At 44.5% G+C, this 19,543-nt stretch overlaps 1 protein-coding gene across 4 annotated transcripts in view; it reads left to right on the top strand.

Annotated features, from left to right (window-relative positions):
- Mcm3ap (minichromosome maintenance complex component 3 associated protein) overlaps positions 1 to 19,543 on the top strand; it is a 44,002-nt gene that overhangs the window by 11,618 nt on the left and 12,841 nt on the right. For 3 of the 4 annotated variants that reach the window (XR_007110176.1, XM_047563880.1, XM_047563879.1), the window contains exons 9-21: positions 394 to 662; positions 1,778 to 1,940; positions 2,350 to 2,510; positions 3,279 to 3,520; positions 3,860 to 4,065; positions 4,855 to 4,955; positions 7,936 to 8,067; positions 8,828 to 8,941; positions 11,090 to 11,242; positions 12,875 to 13,072; positions 14,873 to 14,941; positions 15,021 to 15,155; positions 16,818 to 16,971. Coding sequence is in view for 3 of the 4 variants with exons in the window: in XM_047563880.1 (XP_047419836.1) it covers positions 394 to 662; positions 1,778 to 1,940; positions 2,350 to 2,510; positions 3,279 to 3,520; positions 3,860 to 4,065; positions 4,855 to 4,955; positions 7,936 to 8,067; positions 8,828 to 8,941; positions 11,090 to 11,242; positions 12,875 to 13,072; positions 14,873 to 14,941; positions 15,021 to 15,155; positions 16,818 to 16,971 (2,097 nt within the window). In the remaining variant the exon portion in view is untranslated. The remainder of the gene's footprint in view (positions 1 to 393; positions 663 to 1,777; positions 1,941 to 2,349; positions 2,511 to 3,278; positions 3,521 to 3,859; positions 4,066 to 4,854; positions 4,956 to 7,935; positions 8,068 to 8,827; positions 8,942 to 11,089; positions 11,243 to 12,874; positions 13,073 to 14,872; positions 14,942 to 15,020; positions 15,156 to 16,817; positions 16,972 to 19,543) is intronic. The other variant, XM_047563881.1, reaches the window with a different exon arrangement.

Here is a 19,543-nt window from a genome sequence, read left to right as displayed (position 1 = left end):
GGGATTGAACCCAGGGGTGCTTAACCACTGAACCACATCCCCAGCCTTTTTCATTTTGTATTTTGAGACAGGGTCTCTGAGTTGCTTAGTGCCTCGCTAAATTGCTGAGGCTGGCTTTGAACTCACAATCCTGCCTTAGTCTCCCAAGCCACTGGGATTACAGGCTTACTCAGATATCTTAATCTAAAACAAACTTTTATTTAAGCTGTTGTGAAATCCTCTTAAAATGTGCTTCATGGACTTGGTTTAAGTTGAAAAGTGAGTAATTCAGTGGTGATAAGCATGGATTTTCTCATAGTTGGTTCTTTGCAGGGGAAGTGTGTGTGAGGAGCATGTGAAAGTGTGAGCAATGCATGTGTGTGTGTGTGTAATCCTCCCCTCCCCTGTGGCTAGGACATCACACAGCAGCACCTCTGTGATCCCCTGACGGTGTCCCTGATAGAGAAGTGCACCCGATTTCACATCCACTGTGCCCACTTCATGTGTGAGGAACCCATGTCCTCCTTTGATGCCAAGATCAACAATGAGAATATGACCAAGTGCCTACAGAGTCTAAAAGAGATGTACCAAGACCTGAGGAACAAGGGCATCTTCTGTGCCAGTGAGGCTGAGTTCCAGGGGTACAATGTTCTGCTCAATCTCAACAAGGGGGACATCCTGAGGTGAGTTTTCTGATTGACAAGCTAGCCTATGATGTGTGAAAAGACAAGATTTAACTTGGAAAAGAGCCTTTAAGATTGCAGTCGCTGACAGTGCCGAGCTCTGTCTGCTAGGGAACACTAGGTGACAGTAGGACACCCTGGTCTGGGCTGTCACTGCTGAGCTGAGCTGGAAGCAGAGCAACAGGGGCATGCCCTGTACCAGCATATCTCACGCAGAGAACTTTTCTCCTCTTCAGTGAGAAAAAATAAGGGTGAGGGCCTCCTGATTATACAGGTAGTGAACCAGGACAGGGAAGCCCACATGTCCTGTTAGAGTTGTTAGCTATTTGTTTTTTCCAGATAGTTCAGTCAAAGGTCTAAGAGGGAGGAAAACATTGTGAAACAAAATGGTAAGTATAGTGTTAAAAATGATAGCTCGGCTGGTAGAGTGCCTGCCTTGCAAGCATAAGGCCCTGAGTTCGATCCCCAGTACCACAAAAAAAAAAAAAAAAGAAGGAATTTTAAACCCCAGTTTGATATATAAGTAGACCTTTATCTGATAAATATGCCAGAGTTCTCTGGGCCAAGTGTTGAGTGGGTAAACTGAACTCAGTGGTGGCTATTGTCTTCTAGTTTCAAGATTCCCTAATTTATGGTGAGATTCTTTCTTAACATAGTATTTTGTCCAAGAACCTTGTAGAACATCTAGATATGTGAGTAGTTATGTTTTAAAATTAAGCCTTGCAGACAAGCTGGCAATGGAAAATGACTGTGCTGTGTTTTCATATATGATAATCATTTTTTCTATCTTGAATAGTTTGGTCAAATTGATTTATTTTTGAAAATAACGACTTTGTTGTTATACTCCTGGCAGTCAGTAAGCATTACTTTAAGATAACTTTTGATGATTCCTAAATTGTTGCTTGAATCAGTGTACTTTATCCTTTTAAAGAAAACCTTATTGATCCAGCCCCAGAGAGGTATGCTCTGAAGTCAGGAAACAGAATTCAGTGGCACATATCACCATGAGACCCTCTTTCTCAGTATTGTTGAAATCTAGTTATTTATCAGATCTATCTTTCTAGAAATGTTGTTTAATTAAAAGCAACACTCTGAACATTTTGTCTCTCTAACAGAGAAGTGCAGCAGTTTCACCCTGACGTTAGAAACTCCCCTGAGGTGGATTTTGCTGTCCAGGCTTTTGCTGCATTGAACAGTAATAATTTTGTGAGATTTTTCAAACTGGTCCAGTCAGCTTCCTATCTGAATGCGTGTCTGTTACACTGTTATTTCAATCAGGTAAGTAGAACAACTGCTTGTAGCACTGGAAGGAAGAGGTTGTACATGTGGTGCTGAAGCATCTCTCTGCTCTGGAACTCTTCCAAGCAGGCTCTAGCTACCTCTCCTGGAACCTGCTGCAGTCTGTGAGGGACTTGTGGTGGCTTGGGATTGGCACCATTGATTACTGCCAAGGGAAGTGTGCAGTGTAAATGCTTACTGTGGCTCAGAAAAGAGAGATCTTGAGCATGGCAGCCAGGTTCAGCACTGTCATCTTTCATGCAGACAGAAACCAAAAAGCAGAGATCCCATACCACATGCACAAAATCCTAATTTTGAAATTCTCAGCATTTTTAATCCAAATGTTGGGGGTGAGGCCGGTTAAGTGGGGTTGACTGTTGCCTTTGTTTAACTGGCTTCTCCTTTCAAGATCCGCAAGGATGCTCTCCGGGCTCTCAACATTGCATACACGGTGAGCACACAGCGATCTACTGTCTTTCCCCTGGATGGTGTGGTGCGTATGCTGCTGTTCAGAGATTGTGAAGAGGCAACAGACTTCCTCAACTATCATGGTCTCACTGTTTCCGATGGGTAAGGACTGAAACTGGAACTGTGGGCTTTGTTCCCATTCCATTTTTCTTTTTAAATTCCAATAAAGGACTGTAAAAGTGTCAGTTGCTTGCCAGATCCCAGAGAAGGCATGTTCTACTTGCTGCTTTCCTGATGTATAGCTGGGAAGTATTCTCAAAGTCACATGATGTTGGTTGGCACACTGGGGTTTAGATCAAGTTCTTTGTAACTCAAAAATCAGTGCTCTTCATAAATTACCAGAGAATCTAAAGATAAAATTTAGGAACCTTCCTATTCTGTTTCTTTCAAGATAGGGGCTCACCCTTGAGTGACCACTGCCTGCTTCTGATGGTTGAGATGGAGATAGCAATAGGCCAGGCCAGCGTGTTCTCCTCTATCTTCCAGTTAGCATTTTGAGACCACGATGAAATTCACAAACCCTCTCCCAGCAGTCGGTATCATTATACTCAACATCCTGCGTTGGGGGTTTCCCCAGCCCCTTCCTCCTGCAGCTCTTTTCTCCAGGCCTGTTCTCCAGGAGGCAAGCACCTTCCATTCTTGAGACAGGAGCACGTGTTGTCCCATGTGTGGTTGTTAACATGCTAGACTGGGTGGTTATGGAGGCTGGTAGCAGTGGTTACTGTGATCTGTGCCTTCCTCTCATCTGCTTCTGGCCTTGAAGACACAGAATAAGGTTTGGGTTTCTGGCACTGCAACTAGACTTGGGAAGATGAAGCTGCCATCTTCCTTGAGTGACACCTTTCTGTGGGCTCTTTGTGGTCTGGGTAGCTGTGTCGAGCTGAACAGGTCTGCATTCCTGGAACCAGAGGGATTATCCAAGGCCAGGAAGTCAGTGTTTATTACCAGGAAGCTGACGGTGTCTGTTGGGGAAGTTGTGAATGGAGGGCCGTTGCCCCCAGTTCCTCGTCACACACCCGTGTGCAGCTTCAACTCCCAGAACAAGTACGTCGGGGAAAGTCTGGCCGCAGAGCTGCCTGTCAGCACTCAGAGACCCAGCGTGGATTCACTGGGTGAGTGAAGCTGCACTGCATTTTCCTCTAGGAAGCCTCTCCATGCCTAGAAGCATCTTTGTTACTTTGGGGCCTGGAGGAGTGGCCCTTGGCTTGGTACTCAGGTATATTTCTCTTCATCTGGACACAGGAGTTCTGAAGCCCTCCTCTGGGCACCCTGACACCACAGTACTGTTTTATACATGAAGCTGTATACCGTCAGGGGTCCCATGGGTATTTTCAGGGAGAGCAGGCCAGGCCTTGGGTTCCGTTTGGCTGTCCCTGCATAGAGATGACTGTGTACCTGGTGCTGTTACTGTGCATCTGCAGCAGAATGTTTTCCTGTGTCCTTTCTTTTAGGTGATGGGAGAGGAGAAGAATGTGGGGCAGACCTGGATGTGCCACCACAGGGTCTCCTTCCGCAACCTCTTCCAGCCCCCACACCTTCACCTGTATCTCTGCCTCATGTCCCACCACCAGCCCCATCTGTGGCACCCAGTCTCTTCCAGTCCTCCGTGCAGTCCGAGCTGTTGCCTCCAAAGCCTGCTCCTGTGTACTCTGATGCGGTAGGGAATCTTCTAGGTCGGGGCTCTGAGAAGCCCAGTATGCACAAATGTCTTTGGCCTCCACTGCCCTGTGTCAGGGTGCTGTGTTGCCTGGTCTTATAAGAGAGGAGCCAAGTAGAGTGGAGGATGGTAGCCCATGGTCATGGCTTCATGTGGCAGAGCTGAGCCTGACACCTCCAGGCTAACTTTAGAGCCCCCATCTTCATCTTCATAGTCAGAGCAGTCCTTCAGTGCTTCATACCACAGTGTCAACCTGAGCCTGTGCATTTCTGGTCTGGCTGAAGTCAGCACCTACTCATTTGAGATGGCCAGGCTGACCATCACCTGTGGGATTATAAGAGTGCTGTGTGCCCGAGGACAAGGGGTATCCAGGGAACTAGTAGGGCCTATTCACTGCACAGGTGTGGGACTTGAATGTGTTGTCCTGGCTGTTCAGGGGCAGGCACTGGGCACTAACCACGTGGGGGGAATCAGGGAGTCCTGAGGCGGGGCATAAAGAACCACCACAGAAGTTGAGGATGTTTGATGTGGAAAAATGAAGATAAATCGGAGCACAGTTGGGGCCATCTGAAGGGTGGTCATCCAGCAGGCTTGCCCTGGCTTCTCCCTCTGGAAGGCACCTTCCTGTTCCTCAGAGACCTCTCCTGAAGCAGTGTGGGTGATCCCATGATAGGGGTCATTTGCTTTGTTAATAGATGCCTTAGGACAGTGTCCACTGACATGGTCTTACTCAAGATTTCTGCCCTGGGTGGGATGCTCCATTTGGCTCCTGTGCTGGTCTTTCCATAGGACCTTGCGCAGGTGGTGGACGAGCTCATCCAGGAGGCTCTTCAGAGGGACTGTGAGGAAGTGAGCTCGGCTGGGGCAGCTTATGCAGCTGTCGCTCTGGGGTGAGTGACACCCAATTGCTGCCTTCTGTTCGTCAGCTGTCTGCTCCCTGGGGGCACACTTGTTGCTCCTCACAAAGCTGTGCTTTTCTTGCATGGGATCTGGGCAAGCAGCCTCAAGGCTTGTAGTGCTGGTTTCAGGGACTTCTGTACCTTCTACTCTAGACAGGTGCTAGTTCTTATGTTCTTGCCCTGCTGTTTCTCATTAGCATGTAATATCCATTTACACATGCCTTTTGAGGAGCAGTTTATTAAAATTTATAAATTAAATCTGTTTTTCTTTAAACATCTCAAAATTCCAATAAAGTAAAAATTAGTTCTTTCCTTGTTAAAAATTAGAAGTATCTATTTTTCTCAATCTAGTTTCAATGAATGTAATAAAGTTTTTCTAAGCTCTTAAGCAATTTTTGTAAAGTGAACTACATATCTTTTAAAAATCCAAGTGTACATGATGTTGCATAATGATAAGAAAAGATATTATTTTGTCTGTATAAAATACAGCTACGTGGCCCAGGTGTGGTGGCACACACCTGTAATCCCAGTGATTTGGGAGCTAAGGCAGGAGGACTGCAAATTCAAGGCCATCCTGGGAAACTTAGTGAGATCCTTTCTTCACCAAAATGAAACAGGTTGGGGTATAGTGTTGGAGCACTTCTGGGTTCAATCCCCAGTATTCCTCCCCACCTGTTCCCCCAGTACATATGGAAATGAACAAAATACAGCTACCTGAGGCAGGAAGATCACTTGAAACTACAAGTTCAAGACCAGCCTGGGCAACATATTGAGATTCCATCTCAAAAAAAAAAAAAAAAAAAAAAAAAAAATTACATAAAAGAATTGACACTGTCTATATGTTTCTTAATTTTTTTTTTTTTTTTTCTGAGGTGGGGTCTTGAACTCCTGGGCTTAAGGGATCCTCTTACCTCAGTCTTCCAGGTAATTGTGACTGTAGGTGCATGTTGTCATGCTTGGTTGATTCCATTTTTTTTTTATCCTAGAATTAAGATATAAACTTCCTAATTTTTTTTTTTCTTTGTTGTTGTTACTGAGGATTGAACTCAGGGGTATTCTATTACTGAGCTACACCTCCAGTCCTTTTTAAATTCTTTTTTTGAGACAGGGTCTTGCTAAATTGCCCAGGCTGGCCTTGAATTTTTTTTTTTTTTTTTTTTTTTTTTTTTTTTGGGTGCTGGGGATCGAACCCAGGGCCTTGTGCTTGCAAGGCAAGCACTCTACCGACTGAGCTATCTCCCAGCCCCATGGCCTTGAATTTTTGATCCTTCTGCCTCAGCCTCCCAAGTAGCTGCAATTATAGGTATGTGCCACCATATGCTATTTGATGAAACTAAAATAGCTATTTCCATGGGCTTATTTATTTGTGGTACTGGGAATTGAATCCAGGGGTGCTTACTAGTGTGCTACATCCCTATCCCTTTTCTATTTTTAATTTTGAGATAGGGTGTTGCTAAATCGCTGAGGCTGGTCTTGAACTTGTACTCCTTCTCTTGGCCTCAGCTTCCCAAATTGCTGGATTATAATCATGTACTACCACACTTGGAAGAGTTTTGTAGTATTATCTCTTAAGTTTAGGTTTTTGATTTCATTTTATTTCATTTTTGTGTGTGGTGTAAGATAAGAGTCCAACCTCATTCTTTTGACAGTGGATATCTTGTTTTCCTAATACCATTTGTTGAAAAGACTTCTTTCCCCATTGACTGGTCTTGGCAACCTTGTTGAAAATCATTTGAACGTACACATGAGGGTTTCTTTCTGGGCTCTATGTTCTGCTTCACTGGTCTTTTTGTCTGTCCTTACACCAGTACTACCTTGTTTTGGTTAATGTAGCTCTGTAATAAGTTTTGATACTGGAAAGTGTCCGTCCTTTAATTTTGTTGTTCTTGTTTTCTCAAGGCTGTTTTGCTACTTGGGATTCCTCGAGATACCATTCTAATTTTTTTTTTTTTTTTTTGGTGGTGCTGGGGATTGAACCCAGGGCTTTGTACATGTGAGGCAAGCTCTCTACCAACTGAGCTGTATCCCCAGCCTCCAATGCCATTCTAATATTAGGATGCATTTTTCTATTTCTGCAAAATATGCTGTTGGGATTTTGATAAGGATTGCACTGAACCTATAGATTAGTTTGGGTTGTATTGTCATCTTAATATTAAATTTTCTAATTCATAAACATGGGCTTTCTTTTTACTTTTTTAGGTTATCCTTAATTTTTTCAGCAGCATTTTAATAGTTTGCAGTGTACAAGCCTTTTGCCTCCTTGGTGGAATTTATTCCTGATTATTTTTAGGCTACTTATAAATGGAATATTTTCTTAATTCCATTTCAGGTTATTCATTGCTTATGTATAGAAATAGTACTGATTTTTGCATATTGATTTTTTTTTTTTCAGTGCTAGTATCAAATCCAGGATCTTGTGCAGGTCAGGCAAGCATACTACTGAGATATGTCCTCTGTTCACTCTATAATGATTTTTATCCTCTAACTTATTGAGCTTCTTTATTAGAATTCCTAGGATTTTTTTTATATAAGATCATGTCATGTGTGAATAGACATAGTTTTATTACTTTTCCAATTTGGATGTTGCTTATTTTTTCTTGTCTAATTGCTCAGGTTATAACTTCAGTAATGTGTTGAAGTGCAAGAAGTGGGCATCATTATTTTCTGGTCTCAGAGGAAGAGCTTTAGGCTTTCACCACGGTGTGATGAGCACTATGGGTGTTTCATAAATGACTTGAGAGGGTTGCTTTTGTTCCTAGTTTGAGTTTTGCTAGATGCTCTTTCTGCATTAATTGAGGTGATTGTAGGTGTGTGTGTATTTTAACTTTGTTCTGTTAATGTGGTTGTATTGCATTGATTGGTTTTCATAGGTTAAACCATCTTTGCATTCCAGGAACAATCCTACTTGATAATAGTGTATAATGACTTTCTTTTTCCTGACTTTGAATTCTATCCACTTTGTTCCTTTTAGTGTTTCTAATGCTGCCATGGAGGATCTGTTAACAGCTACAACCACAGGTCTTTTGAGGCATGTCGCAGTTGAAGAAGTGACTAAGGAAAGGGAGCGAAGGGAGGAGGAAAAGAGGCGGGCTGAAGAGGAAAGGTGAGTGTGCCTTGCCCTGCAGTAGGACATGGTCAGTGTGTGGACACAGGGAGGACTGCCTTGGCCCCTGATGCTGATACTGTTGTCCAGTGTGCTGCCATTAGACCTCTTCAGACCCATCCATCACTCTTGTATACTTTGTCCCAGGGAGTAGGTGGGGATCCCCTGACCATACCAGCCTTGTAAACAGTGCCCCTTTCCCTCAGCAGGATAAGTAGGGAAGGGAGATGTAGTGGAGTGGCCTGCTGACTCAGGCAGGACCACTCATTTCCATCTGCATGATCAAGGAGTAAAATAGTTTTTAATTTTAAAAAATTTTTGTGGCATTGTACCTCTGAACTACACTTCTAGCTTTTTTATTTTTTTATTTTTTTATTTTCAAACAGGGTTTCACTCAGGTACCCAGGCTTGCCTTAGACTTGTGATCCTCCTGCCTCAGGCTTCCACATAGCTGGGATTATAGGCCTGTGTTGCTGTGCCTGGCACTTACTTTGATTCTTTTTTTTTTTTTTTTTTTTGGGTGCTGGGGATCGAACTCAGGGCCTTGTGCGTACAAGGCAAGCACTCTACCAGCTGAGCTATCTCCCCAGCCCCCAAAGGTTGGAAAAATTTTTTTCTTTTTTTTTTTTTTTGCGGTGCTGGGGATTGAACCCAGGGCCTTGTGCTTGCAAGGCAAGCACTCTACCAACTGAGCTATCTCCCCAGCCCTTACTTTGATTCTTAAGCATTACTCTTATGCTTTTTTTTTCTTTATCCATAGGCTGAAACAAGAGAGAGAGCTGGTGTTAACTCATTTGAGCCAGAGCTTGGCTGCAGAGCTGACAGAACTCATGGTGACAGAGTGTGTGTGGGAAACTTGCTCCCAGGAGTTAAAGTGAGTGAAGTACAGGTGTCTTGCAGTGCCAGGGACATGGCGGGAGGGAGAAGGTTAGAAGGAACTGTGGCAAGGCTGGTGCAGTTCAGGATAGCGGGTGTACCTAAATTTGAAAAGGAGCATATCTTTTGGATAGCCAAATGGTAACATGCTGATTCTGTGGTCAGGGAGCAGAAGCAGGGAGGCCTCACTTCAGCCTCCTTTTTGTGGGTCCTGCATTGGGCATGGGGACACGTCTGCTAGCAGTTTCACTGGCATAGTGGACACAGGGTGGACTGCCTTGACCCCTGATGCTGATACTGTTGTCCAGTGTGCTGCCACTCCACACCAGGTGGTATGTGGTCAATGTTTTTCAAGTAGGAGACTCTCCCTTGTTTTATATATTAAAAGGTATCCTTGGGCTATTCATGTAAGAATGTTAGTAATTTTGTTGCCAAGTTTCAGGTAAAAAAAAGATTCCAGCTGTGAAAGGAGATCTGACTTTATGTTTAAACTTCCATGATATAGCCTGAATGCTGTGGACCACCTTGCTGTATATCCTAATTTCTAGTGCGGGTGGGGAACTCATCCTGCAGGCAATATATCGTTTTTATTTTATTTTATTTTATTTTATTTTATTTTAATTATTCATTTATTTATTTTGGTAATGAGGGTTGAACCTAGGAGTGCTCTATCACTGAGCTACATCCCCTTTCTTCCCTTTTTTATTTTTTATTTTGAGACAGGGTCTTTTTTTTTTTTTTTTTTAATTTTTATGTGGTACTGAGGATGGAACCCAGTGCCTCACACTTGCTAGGCAAGAGCTCTACCACTGAGCCACAACCCCAGCCCGAGAAGGATCTTTTTAAGTTGCTGAGGCTGACCTCAAATTTGTGATCCTCCTGCCTCACTTCCTAAGGCGCAGGAATTACAGGCATGTGCCACCACACCTGGCAGCAGGTCGTGCATCTTTAGTTTCTTCCATCCATCATAGTTGGGAGCCTTTTTCTGGAGGAGACTCCACAAATGATGGCAGTATGTGAACCCCAGGAACAGAGCTAGGACAGAGGTAAGAGCCAGGGCTTACTGTGACACAGACCGTGTCCCACAGTTCCAGGATGCTTGGAGTTCAGCTCAGCCCCAGGTTGTCTCCAGTGTCCCAAAGGATGAGCTACTGACTGTTCAGGCTACTTTGATTCTGTGACTGTATGATGTAGTCCTCTGTGCTCTCTTGTTGGATAGAATTTTGTTACAATTTGAGATACTGGGGCTGGTGTTGTGGCTCTGGTTGAGTGCTTGCCTCACGTGTGAGGCACTGGGTTCGACCCTCAGCACCACATAAAAATAAATAAATAAAATAAAGGTATTGTGTCCATCTACAACTAAAATTATATTTTAAAAAATTTTGAGATACTGTTTTATCTGAGGCCACCACTGCATGGCCACAGGCCCGTCCTTACTAGTCACCAGTGATCTATCATATATTTGAGACACTTCTGATTGTAATGCCGTATGTTGATATTTTGCAGTTGTCTTACGCCATTTAAAAGTCAAAAATTTCCACTGTTTATTAGGATAAATGTTTCTTTGTTTTCTTCTCTTTTTTTGGGGAAGGGGTCTCGCTATGTTGCCCAGGCAGTTCTTGAGCTCCGGGCTCAAGCGAGTCTCCTGCCTCAGCCCTTTAAGTTCTGGGTTATGTGTGTGCCATCATGTCCAGTGGGGCTGAAGGTGTATTTCTTTTCTTTCCTTTTTTTTAAACCGTGTAGTGGGGTGAACTCAGGATCCCTTTAACACCAAGCTATACCCCTCATCCCCTACCTTTCTTTTTTTCCCCCCAAGTTTTGAGACGGTTGTCTAGGCCAGTCTCAAATTTGCAATCCTCCTGCCTCAGGTCTCCTGAGCCGCTCTGGTAGCTTAAAGGCTCTTCTCTTGACTGTTGCAGTGGTCCCTTTGGATGTGTACTATAGCACCCTGTACCACTTTCGTTCTTCTTCCCCTTTCCACATGTCTGTACTTCTAAGTGAAGATTGTAACTCTTAAAAGTTTCTCTTGCAGTGGAGACATAACTACATTTCTACACGAAGGACAGAGACTCATGCACTTCTAAAGCCAGTCCTCAGTGTCTGGGCCCTGGTGCGGTGCCTCCACCCTGACGGCCCTGTTTCTTAGGAATGCGGTGGAGACAGACCAGAAGGTTCGTGTGGCCCGTTGTTGTGAGGATATCTGTGCCCACCTGGTGGACTTGTTTCTTGCTGAGGAAATTTTCCAAACTGCGAAGGAGACACTGCAGGAACTTCAGTGCTTCTGCAAGTATCTACAGCGGTGAGTCCTGTGTTCTACAGATAAAATCCACACACAGGGGACTCTTTTACCAAATTCAACATGTGTTACCATCAGTTCCTTTAGCCAATGACAAAAGGATCACAGAGCATTTTATGAGTCACAAATCTGTATAATGGACTCAAATTGGATTATAACATCAGAAACAATTGGTTACACCACCCACACACACATGCAGCATGCTCCTAAATAGTGTAAACCAAGAGGATAAGTAAGGAATTAGACTGAAGTGGGTGGCTGTTTTGTACTTCAACTAATATCTATAAGGTGCTTGCTGTTTACCTGCTGCACTAGACACAGGGAAATGACTGTGACTACGTCAAACAAATCACGGCTGCATGCACGGACATGGATGGGTTTCTAAGACGTAAGCAGAGGCACGCCTCCCTTCACATGGAGAAGCCTCCTGATAATTCATTGTTAGTTAGAAACGTTAGAAGTTGAAAATACACGTGATATGCCTAATTCAACCAGTGTCATAGTTAGCAACATAGGACACTGGCTGTTCACTTTTGTGATTTTGTGGCCGACTGGGAGCTGCAGCTCACCGTATAATATTTACAGCATTTCACCAGCCTAGGTGAAATGATCAGAATTTGAGGTTGGGTTTCTACTGAACTCATACTGTTTTCATGCTGTCATAAGTCAGAAAATTCTAAGTTGACCATTAAGTCTGAGACAGTTGTGGGGAAAAAAATTTTTTTAATGAAGTTATATAAATACAAATAGAGTACATTCAAGCTAAATAGAGTGTTTTGGACATATACATAATAGTGTAACCCTAAAGAAAAGAAGGAAAATAACAAACTGATCACACTGGTTACCGTGGGGAGCAGAGAAGGGTGTTATCACAGCCTCAGCTTCCTGGCAGGTTGGAAGTATGTGAGTGTTCACTGTTAATCTTTAGACTGGCCTTTATGTATCATGTGTGCAGCATAGTGATTCATTTCATGATAGACTTGAGCATTAGCATCCGTCACGACTGCAGCAATGTGGAGGGGAGCCGCGGGAGGAGGGCGTCTCCTTTCCAGACAGACCTTTGTCCATTCCTCAGACACAGCAGCTGCTATGTAGCCTTGTACTTTTCTTGTGGCTGTCAGCAGAGCATGCTCTCTACTGTACTTTAAGTCTTGAGTCTGCCTGGTGTGCGCGGGGCCCAGCTGTGCAGCATGTTGCGCTCTCCCTGTGACTGTGCAGCATGTCACTGCAAGTGTGTGTCATATATGACCTTGGTTCCCTGTTGACAGACTCCCACATGCCTCTCTTTCTAGCGGTGACAAAGTGTTGCAGTGCCCACCTCGCACCAACTGTTGATACATCTACATATGTGCACGCTGTGGGAAGATACATTCCCATCAGTGGTGTTTGCTAGATTTGTGTCCATATTGCCAACTGAGCCTTCAGAGATCCTTCAGTGTTAACTCTTAAATTTAGTAGTTTCAGTGCTCTTTTTTACTGTCATGCCTACATTTTAATTCTCATTTATTTCTCAGTTTAAGAACTGTTGCTGGAAAAGACCCCAAACCATGTTTCTTGATGTCATAGTGCTGAACTGTGTTTGCATTTGTCCCATGGTGTCAGCCTCAAATGATGGTATGTTGGTGCGTCCTTCAGGTGGAGGGAAGCTGTTACAGCCCGGAAGAAACTAAGGCGTCAGATGCGTGCCTTTCCTGCAGCACCCTGCTGTGTGGATGTGAATGACCGGCTGCGGGCATTGGCACCCAGTGCAGAGTGTCCCATTGCTGAGGAGAACCTGGCCAAAGGCCTCTTGGACCTGGGCCATGCAGGGAAAGTGGGCATATCCTGTACCAGGTCAGTGCCCAGGCATGCCTTGGCTCCTGTCCTGCTGTACTTCACCAGGAGCTGGTTTAACCTGTGCATTTGCTAGTGAAGACAGATGGAGTCAGGAAGTAGGACAGGCGGGAGGTTGCGATTTGAAGGTGTCATTCCTATAGCTAGGGATAGGTGACTTGCTCTACTCCTGGGAAGCAGGGCTCTGATTGCACACCGCTTCGAGAGACCTTGAGAGACTCAAACCTTGAGAGACTCAGGTTTGGTGATTGACTAACTCAAAATCACCTGTTTTTCTGTCTTCCCAGTTTAAGTACATGCATGTCCACCCTTACTGGTGGAGCCAGAGGTTCACATGGGCCCCCTTCTTCCTACTGTGCCTCGTTAACACACCACCCTCTGTTTTCTGCAGCAGTGCCTTAGCAATTCCATCCCCACCTGCTGCTACCCCCTAGTTGCCCTGAGCATGTTCAGTTCTGGGGTCCAAACTGTCCAATCTTGGCCATGTGTGGGCTTAGCCTTTCTCATCAGTACCTCTTGAGAATAGCTGTCTGGGCCACCCTGCCTCTCTGTGGGCAGGCCCTTGGAGGTATGATGGAGGGGTCACACTGCATTGAGGCCCATGTCTTGTCTGTGAGTGTCGTCAGGTCCCCCAGATCCTGTAGGTTGTCTCTGAATTGTAAACAGGTGGCGGGGGGACTTGAAATGGTCTGGTTACTGTGAGGCATGCTGTGAGGTTGGGGCACTTTCTCTGCCCGTGTCTGCCTTGGAATCACAGTTTCTTGTATTTCCTCTGTCCCCCTCCTGCTCCCCAGCTGCCCTTCTCAGCCTTGACCCCCTTTTCTGACATCTCTCACTGGCTCCCTCAACCCAGCCCCTGCCCTTTATTCGTCCCTTCTGCCCTCTCCCTGGTGACCTGGCCCCACCCTTCACACTGACAGCTCCCTTGGTGCAGCTCCAGCCAGGACCTTTTCCCTGCATTCCAGACTCTTGTCTAGTTCCCAGCATGCTCTCTGAATCTGATTTTCCTCAGCTTGCCCCTGTACTGCTCCCAAGTGGCCATCGTGTGAGGTCACAGACAGGGGCTAGCATTCTTCTCTCAGACCTACCCTCCTTGAGCTCCACCCTCAGAGCATACTTAGGGCTTAACCAGGTCTATCTCTGCCAGTGCTTCTTTCTGGATTATGGCTATAGCCAGAGTCCTCCACCCACCAGGATAGGGCCCTTTGTCATCTCAGTCAGGTTGCCTCACCTCTTGTCACAGTGGACTGAACATCCTCTCCTAGACACCCCAGCACCACCACTATACTCTCCAAACACTTCAGGCCCTGTGGCAGGGAGTGGCCATTCCCTCCTCTTCAGTATTGTCAGAAACAGTCATGGTGGCTGCCCTCTTTCCATCAGGTATTTATTTGCTCACATTTCCTTCTGACCATCAGAGTGAGATGATAGCTTGTACCATGGTTCCTGCCTGCCCTGCTACAGTTGCCCATGGCACTGACATGTCCTGCAAACTACGCCAGCCAGTACAAAGGCTATTCTCTCCCATGAGAGTGTATTCTAAGAGGACTTTTGTCTGTTTGCTGCTGTTTCCTGTGGCCAGCTCACAGCAGATACTGAATGGATATTTGCGGATTGAAGGGGTCACTGACTAACCTGTTTCTTTATCAGAAGATGTTTTCTCAGTCTTCTTAGTACTTGTCAAAAGGAGGCACTAGCCAATTGGTTTTTGTTCAGAAACACCAGCAAATACTCTTAAGTCCCTTCTGTGGCATGAGCCAGCCGTGTGTATGCATGCTGCCATTCTCCCTTCCTTTGTAGGTTGAGGCAGCTCAGAAACAAGACAACTCACCAGATGAAGGTTCAGCACTTCCACCAGCAGCTGCTGAGGTCTGTTGGCCCTGTTGTGTGTGCTGTTCCTCTGTGGGGTGGGTACATGGGATTAACCCCTGTGGTCTGTCCCTTCCAGCCATGCTGCATGGGCGCCTCTGGACCTGCTGTCCCTTGTGACTGAGCACCTCCCCGAGAGGCGCGAGCGAGTGTTCTGGAAGCTGGTACTGGTGCTGCCTGATGGAGAAGAGCAGTCCCCAGGGAGTCCTGGCAGGTCTGGCAGGGTTGTGGCTTTTCCCTGAGGGCACTAGGCAGGCAGGGCTGTGGGCCTCATGGGGTGGGAGCCCTGGAGCATAGACTTATTTTTTAATGCTTAAACTTGCAGTGTGTTTTGCTCATGATTTGAAATTGATACTTTAGATTTGATTATCTTAATTTTTATTCCACTTGGCAGTAGTCTTGGTCCAAAAGCATTTAAGGATTGTCATTTAAAGCTATGCTAAGGTGTATTTACTAGAGCCCACTCATTTTAGACTCCTAGGAAGAAAGTTTATGGTTTGTCTGCTGTAGTTCCATTTCTTTTCCTTAGGGAAAAATACTTTTGGCATTTTAAAAAAGAAACCTGGGCTGGGGTTGTGGCTCAGTGATAGAGCACTTGCCTAGCATGCATGAGACCCTGGGTTTGATCCTCAGCACCACATAAAAATAAAATAAAGGTATTGTGTCCGGCTACAACTAAAACAAAAATGGTAAAAAAAAAAGAAACCTAAAAAAATGACATGACATTATTTCCTATAACCAAATAGCTTCCAGAAATCTCACTTTTATTGCATGTACAGAACATGCTATTCTTTTTTGTTTACTGGAATGTAATTAATTATCATAGCATAAACTTTGCCCATTTTAAGTGTTGGTGTGTTTTAAGTTTTCAGTGATTTTTTTTTTTTTTTTTAGTTATATTTTACAACTGTCAACATGATTTTATTCTAGAATATTTTTTTCACCTAAACAAAAGCCAAGTGTTCATTAGCAGTCTACATCCTCTCCTACCCCCAGCTCCTGGCAACTACTGTTTTTTTTTTTTTTTTCCTTTTTCTATGCATTTGCCTAATCTGGATATCTTTTACAAATAGAACAATATGCGATGTTTTTGTGATGAGCATCTTTCCCTAAGCCTGTTTTCCAGGCTCATCCATGTCGAAGCAAGTATGATTGTAGTGTATTTTGTTTGTTAGTTGATATTTGGATTGTCTGTGCTTTGAACATCCAGCTATGTATTTGTGTGGACGCTTGTTTGTACACAGGAGAGGAATCACTAGGGTACTGAAGACCCTGAGTCTTGAGGACTGCATACTGTGTCCCACAGTAGCTGCCCCACTTCCTGCTCCCACGGTGTGGGAGGCACTCAGTCCTCTGAGCACACCATTTTAATCAGTATACTGGGATAAATGCAGGCTAGGAAAGGGAAATCATGATCTTCACTTCATAGGACAACTGAACAGTGAAGAGTCGTGGTGATTTAAAAATACTTAGATTATTCATTTCTTAAAATAGCTATTTCTAATTTGCTAAGTTCATTAGGAAATGTATGCCACTTAGGAAACTTTTAAGGTTTCAGGCATAAGAAATTTGTTTCTGTAAAATATGTATTTCAAACACCAAAGATGTTTTCTGTTTAGAATCTTTGCTTAATGCTTTAGAATCTTCAGTCACATTGGAACAAGACTGTTCCATGAGTTTCTTCTCTTCTTGCTTAAGTATAACTGTGTAGGTCCCAGCTGTTTTAAATGATATCCTGTTTAGTCCACGTCAGCCTCACTGTAAGATTCGGTGTCTGTGGCCCTAGATCTATATGGTATTTTTTCTTTTCTTGAAACTCTTTATAGTTCCATGTTAGAATTAGATTCTTCGAGTGTTGTTATTTTTTTATCTACAGAATTCTAGCAAATTGGCTAAAAGCTAAGTTCCTGGGAGATGACGGCTCGGTTGGTGACATGTGTTCTAATGCTGGTGAGATCCAGACACTCACAATGTTTAACGCACTCAGCAGCAAAGGGGACCAGACAGTTTCTATCAACGTGTGTATCAAGGTGAGCGATAACCACTTTGTGAATCTACCTCCACTCACTCTCGGACATTGGAATTATTATATAAGTGCTATTTTTTCTCTAAAGTGGTTTTGAAAGACTTTGGGAGGCTCAGAAGCAAGTGTCTGTCCTGTCCTTCCTTGTGTCTTTTTCTGGTGGTACTAGGGATGGAACCAGGGGCACTCTACCACTGAGCTACATCCCTAGCTCTTTTTATTTCAAAACAGGGTCTCACTAAATTGCTCAGGCTGGCCTCAAACTTATGATCCCCCTGCCTCCACCTCCTGAGTAGCTGAGGTTGCAGGCGAGCACCACCATGTTTGGGCTTCCTTGTGTCTTGATGATAACTCATGGACATACTTGGTGAGAGCCTTCAGGCTGGACTCCAGCAGACAAATGCATTAAACAGCTTTCCGTTACTGTATCAATACCTGAGATAATCAGCTTATTAAGAGAAAAGGTTTATTTATTTTGGTTTACATTTTAGATACTTGAGTCCATGGTGTTGGCCCTATTGCTTTGGGCTTGTGGTGAGACAGTACATCATTGTGGGAGCAAGTGGCTGGGAAGCAAAAGAAAGGGAGAGAGGAAGGGGCTGGGTTCTGTCCTCTTCAAAGGCATGCCTTCAATGACCTGAAGACCTTCCACTAGGCCACCACCTCTTAAAAATGCCACCACTTTCCAGTAGCACCAAGCTGGGGTCTAGGCCTTTTAACACATGGGCCTTTGGGGGACATGGCAGATTCAAACTTCAGCAAACATGAGCTTGGCTGTTGCAGACCTCTTTAAGAACATTTAAGCTGGCCTGCATTTTTTATTACAAAGTTTCATTTTTGTTCTTTGTAGGCATTTTATGTATTGAACCTGATTGGTTCTTTGGGAAGTTTGGTTTAATAAGAACTTCATTAGATTCAAACCTACATAAATTAGTTTGAGGTTTCTGCATACATATTCAGAAAAGGAACCAGATGTGTCCTTTTTATTTCCTTGGAAAGTAGTAGTGCAGGGCAGAAAGTGTAGGCTTCAGTGTTGAACAGACCTGGTGTCAGTGGCCACCAGTCTGGCCAGCTCTGAGCCTGAGCATGGTACTTGACCTCACTTCTTCCATAACGTGGCAGTCCCAGCCACAGTACCAGCACCTCCTGAGGATTAGCTGGGCTGTGCTGGAGGAATGCTCAGAGTCCCATCTGCTCTCTTTTGCTCAGGACTGGCTCAGTGGCCTTCAGGGCTCCCATTCAAATGGGTGTTTTAGTTGTCTAACGGCACAAAACAAATTACCTACCATGTAGCAGTTCAGAGTAACAGATACCATCATCTTATGGTTTCTGTGGGTCCAGAATCCAAGCACAGTTTGGCTGGGTCCCATGACTCAGGCTTCTCACAAGATGGAAATCAAGATGTTGGCATGTTTTATGGTCTCATCTGAAAGCTGCAGTTCCTTGTAGACTGTGGCCAGAGATTTTTCTCAGTTCCCTGCCACATGAGGGAGCTCACAACATGGCAGTGAGCAAGCAAGGAAGGGTGGCCACGATGGCGGTTCAGGCCTCTTCATGACCTAGGTATAGAAGTGATGTCTGTTGGCTTTGTTAGATTCTCTCTGTTGGAAGGGAGTCACTGGGCCCATGCTCAGGGCAGAGGACTGTGCAAGGTCTGGGCACTGGGAGGTGGGATATGGGGCCAGCTTGGTGCTGCGTGCCACACTAAGGAGGGGCCTCATCTTCCCCGAGCAGCTGTGCCATCCCTCTTGTCGCTTCAGCAAGGAGGGCCCCGTTTTGATTTCTGGTGACTGCAGCTTGCCTCAGAACCAGTAGTGTTCTTTTTGTGACCACATTTTTTTATCTTCTGTAAAAAATAGATGCCTTTTTTCCTTACTTACATAGTTCCTGTATTTTTTTAATTGTTAGTGGGTGACTGTATGTATTTCAGTAGTTTTCCACATGTTCTGTCACTTGGCCTGATAGATCCATGTCTCCTCTTTCCTTGGAGCCCTCCCTCTGAGAACGTGCCATCTTCTTGTTCTGCCCTGGGCGGACAGCCTCTTCCAGGGTATGACTGTTATGGGCCTCTATACAAATGGCATGCACCTTTGGGCACCTTGTGAGCACCTGTCCCTGCTCCTCCACCTGCCCATTTTGTGACCTTGGGAAATTCCTTAGAATCTCTGTGCAACTTAGGTAGGGATACTCTGACTTACTATATCTGCTTTATTCATAGAAGTTAAAATAAACCATGTAGGCCATGTACCTACTCTGTGGTATGATGCTAATCAAGCCCTTGAGGTGAAATGAGTTGTATTACAGAGCTCTTAAAACATTTCCTGACCGATACCAGGACTTTGCTTATATTCTCATTAGCAGCAGCAGTAATAGTTTTTCTTGGTTTAGTCCTTTTTTGATGGTATATGTCTTCCAGGTGCTTCAAAGGAAGGATGCATAGAAGGGGGATTTTCTAAGCCCTTTCCTTGCTGAAAACATGTTTGTTTTATCCTCACATTTGTTTCCTAGCTTATCAAGCTTTGTAGAATTATATCTAGAAAATTATTTTTCTATCAGTTTTGCTCCATTGTCACCTAGCA

This window comes from Sciurus carolinensis, chromosome 9, assembly GCF_902686445.1.
Source record: "Sciurus carolinensis chromosome 9, mSciCar1.2, whole genome shotgun sequence".
Classification (NCBI taxonomy): domain Eukaryota; kingdom Metazoa; phylum Chordata; class Mammalia; order Rodentia; family Sciuridae; genus Sciurus; species Sciurus carolinensis.
This window is presented reverse-complemented; position numbering and strand designations above follow the sequence as displayed.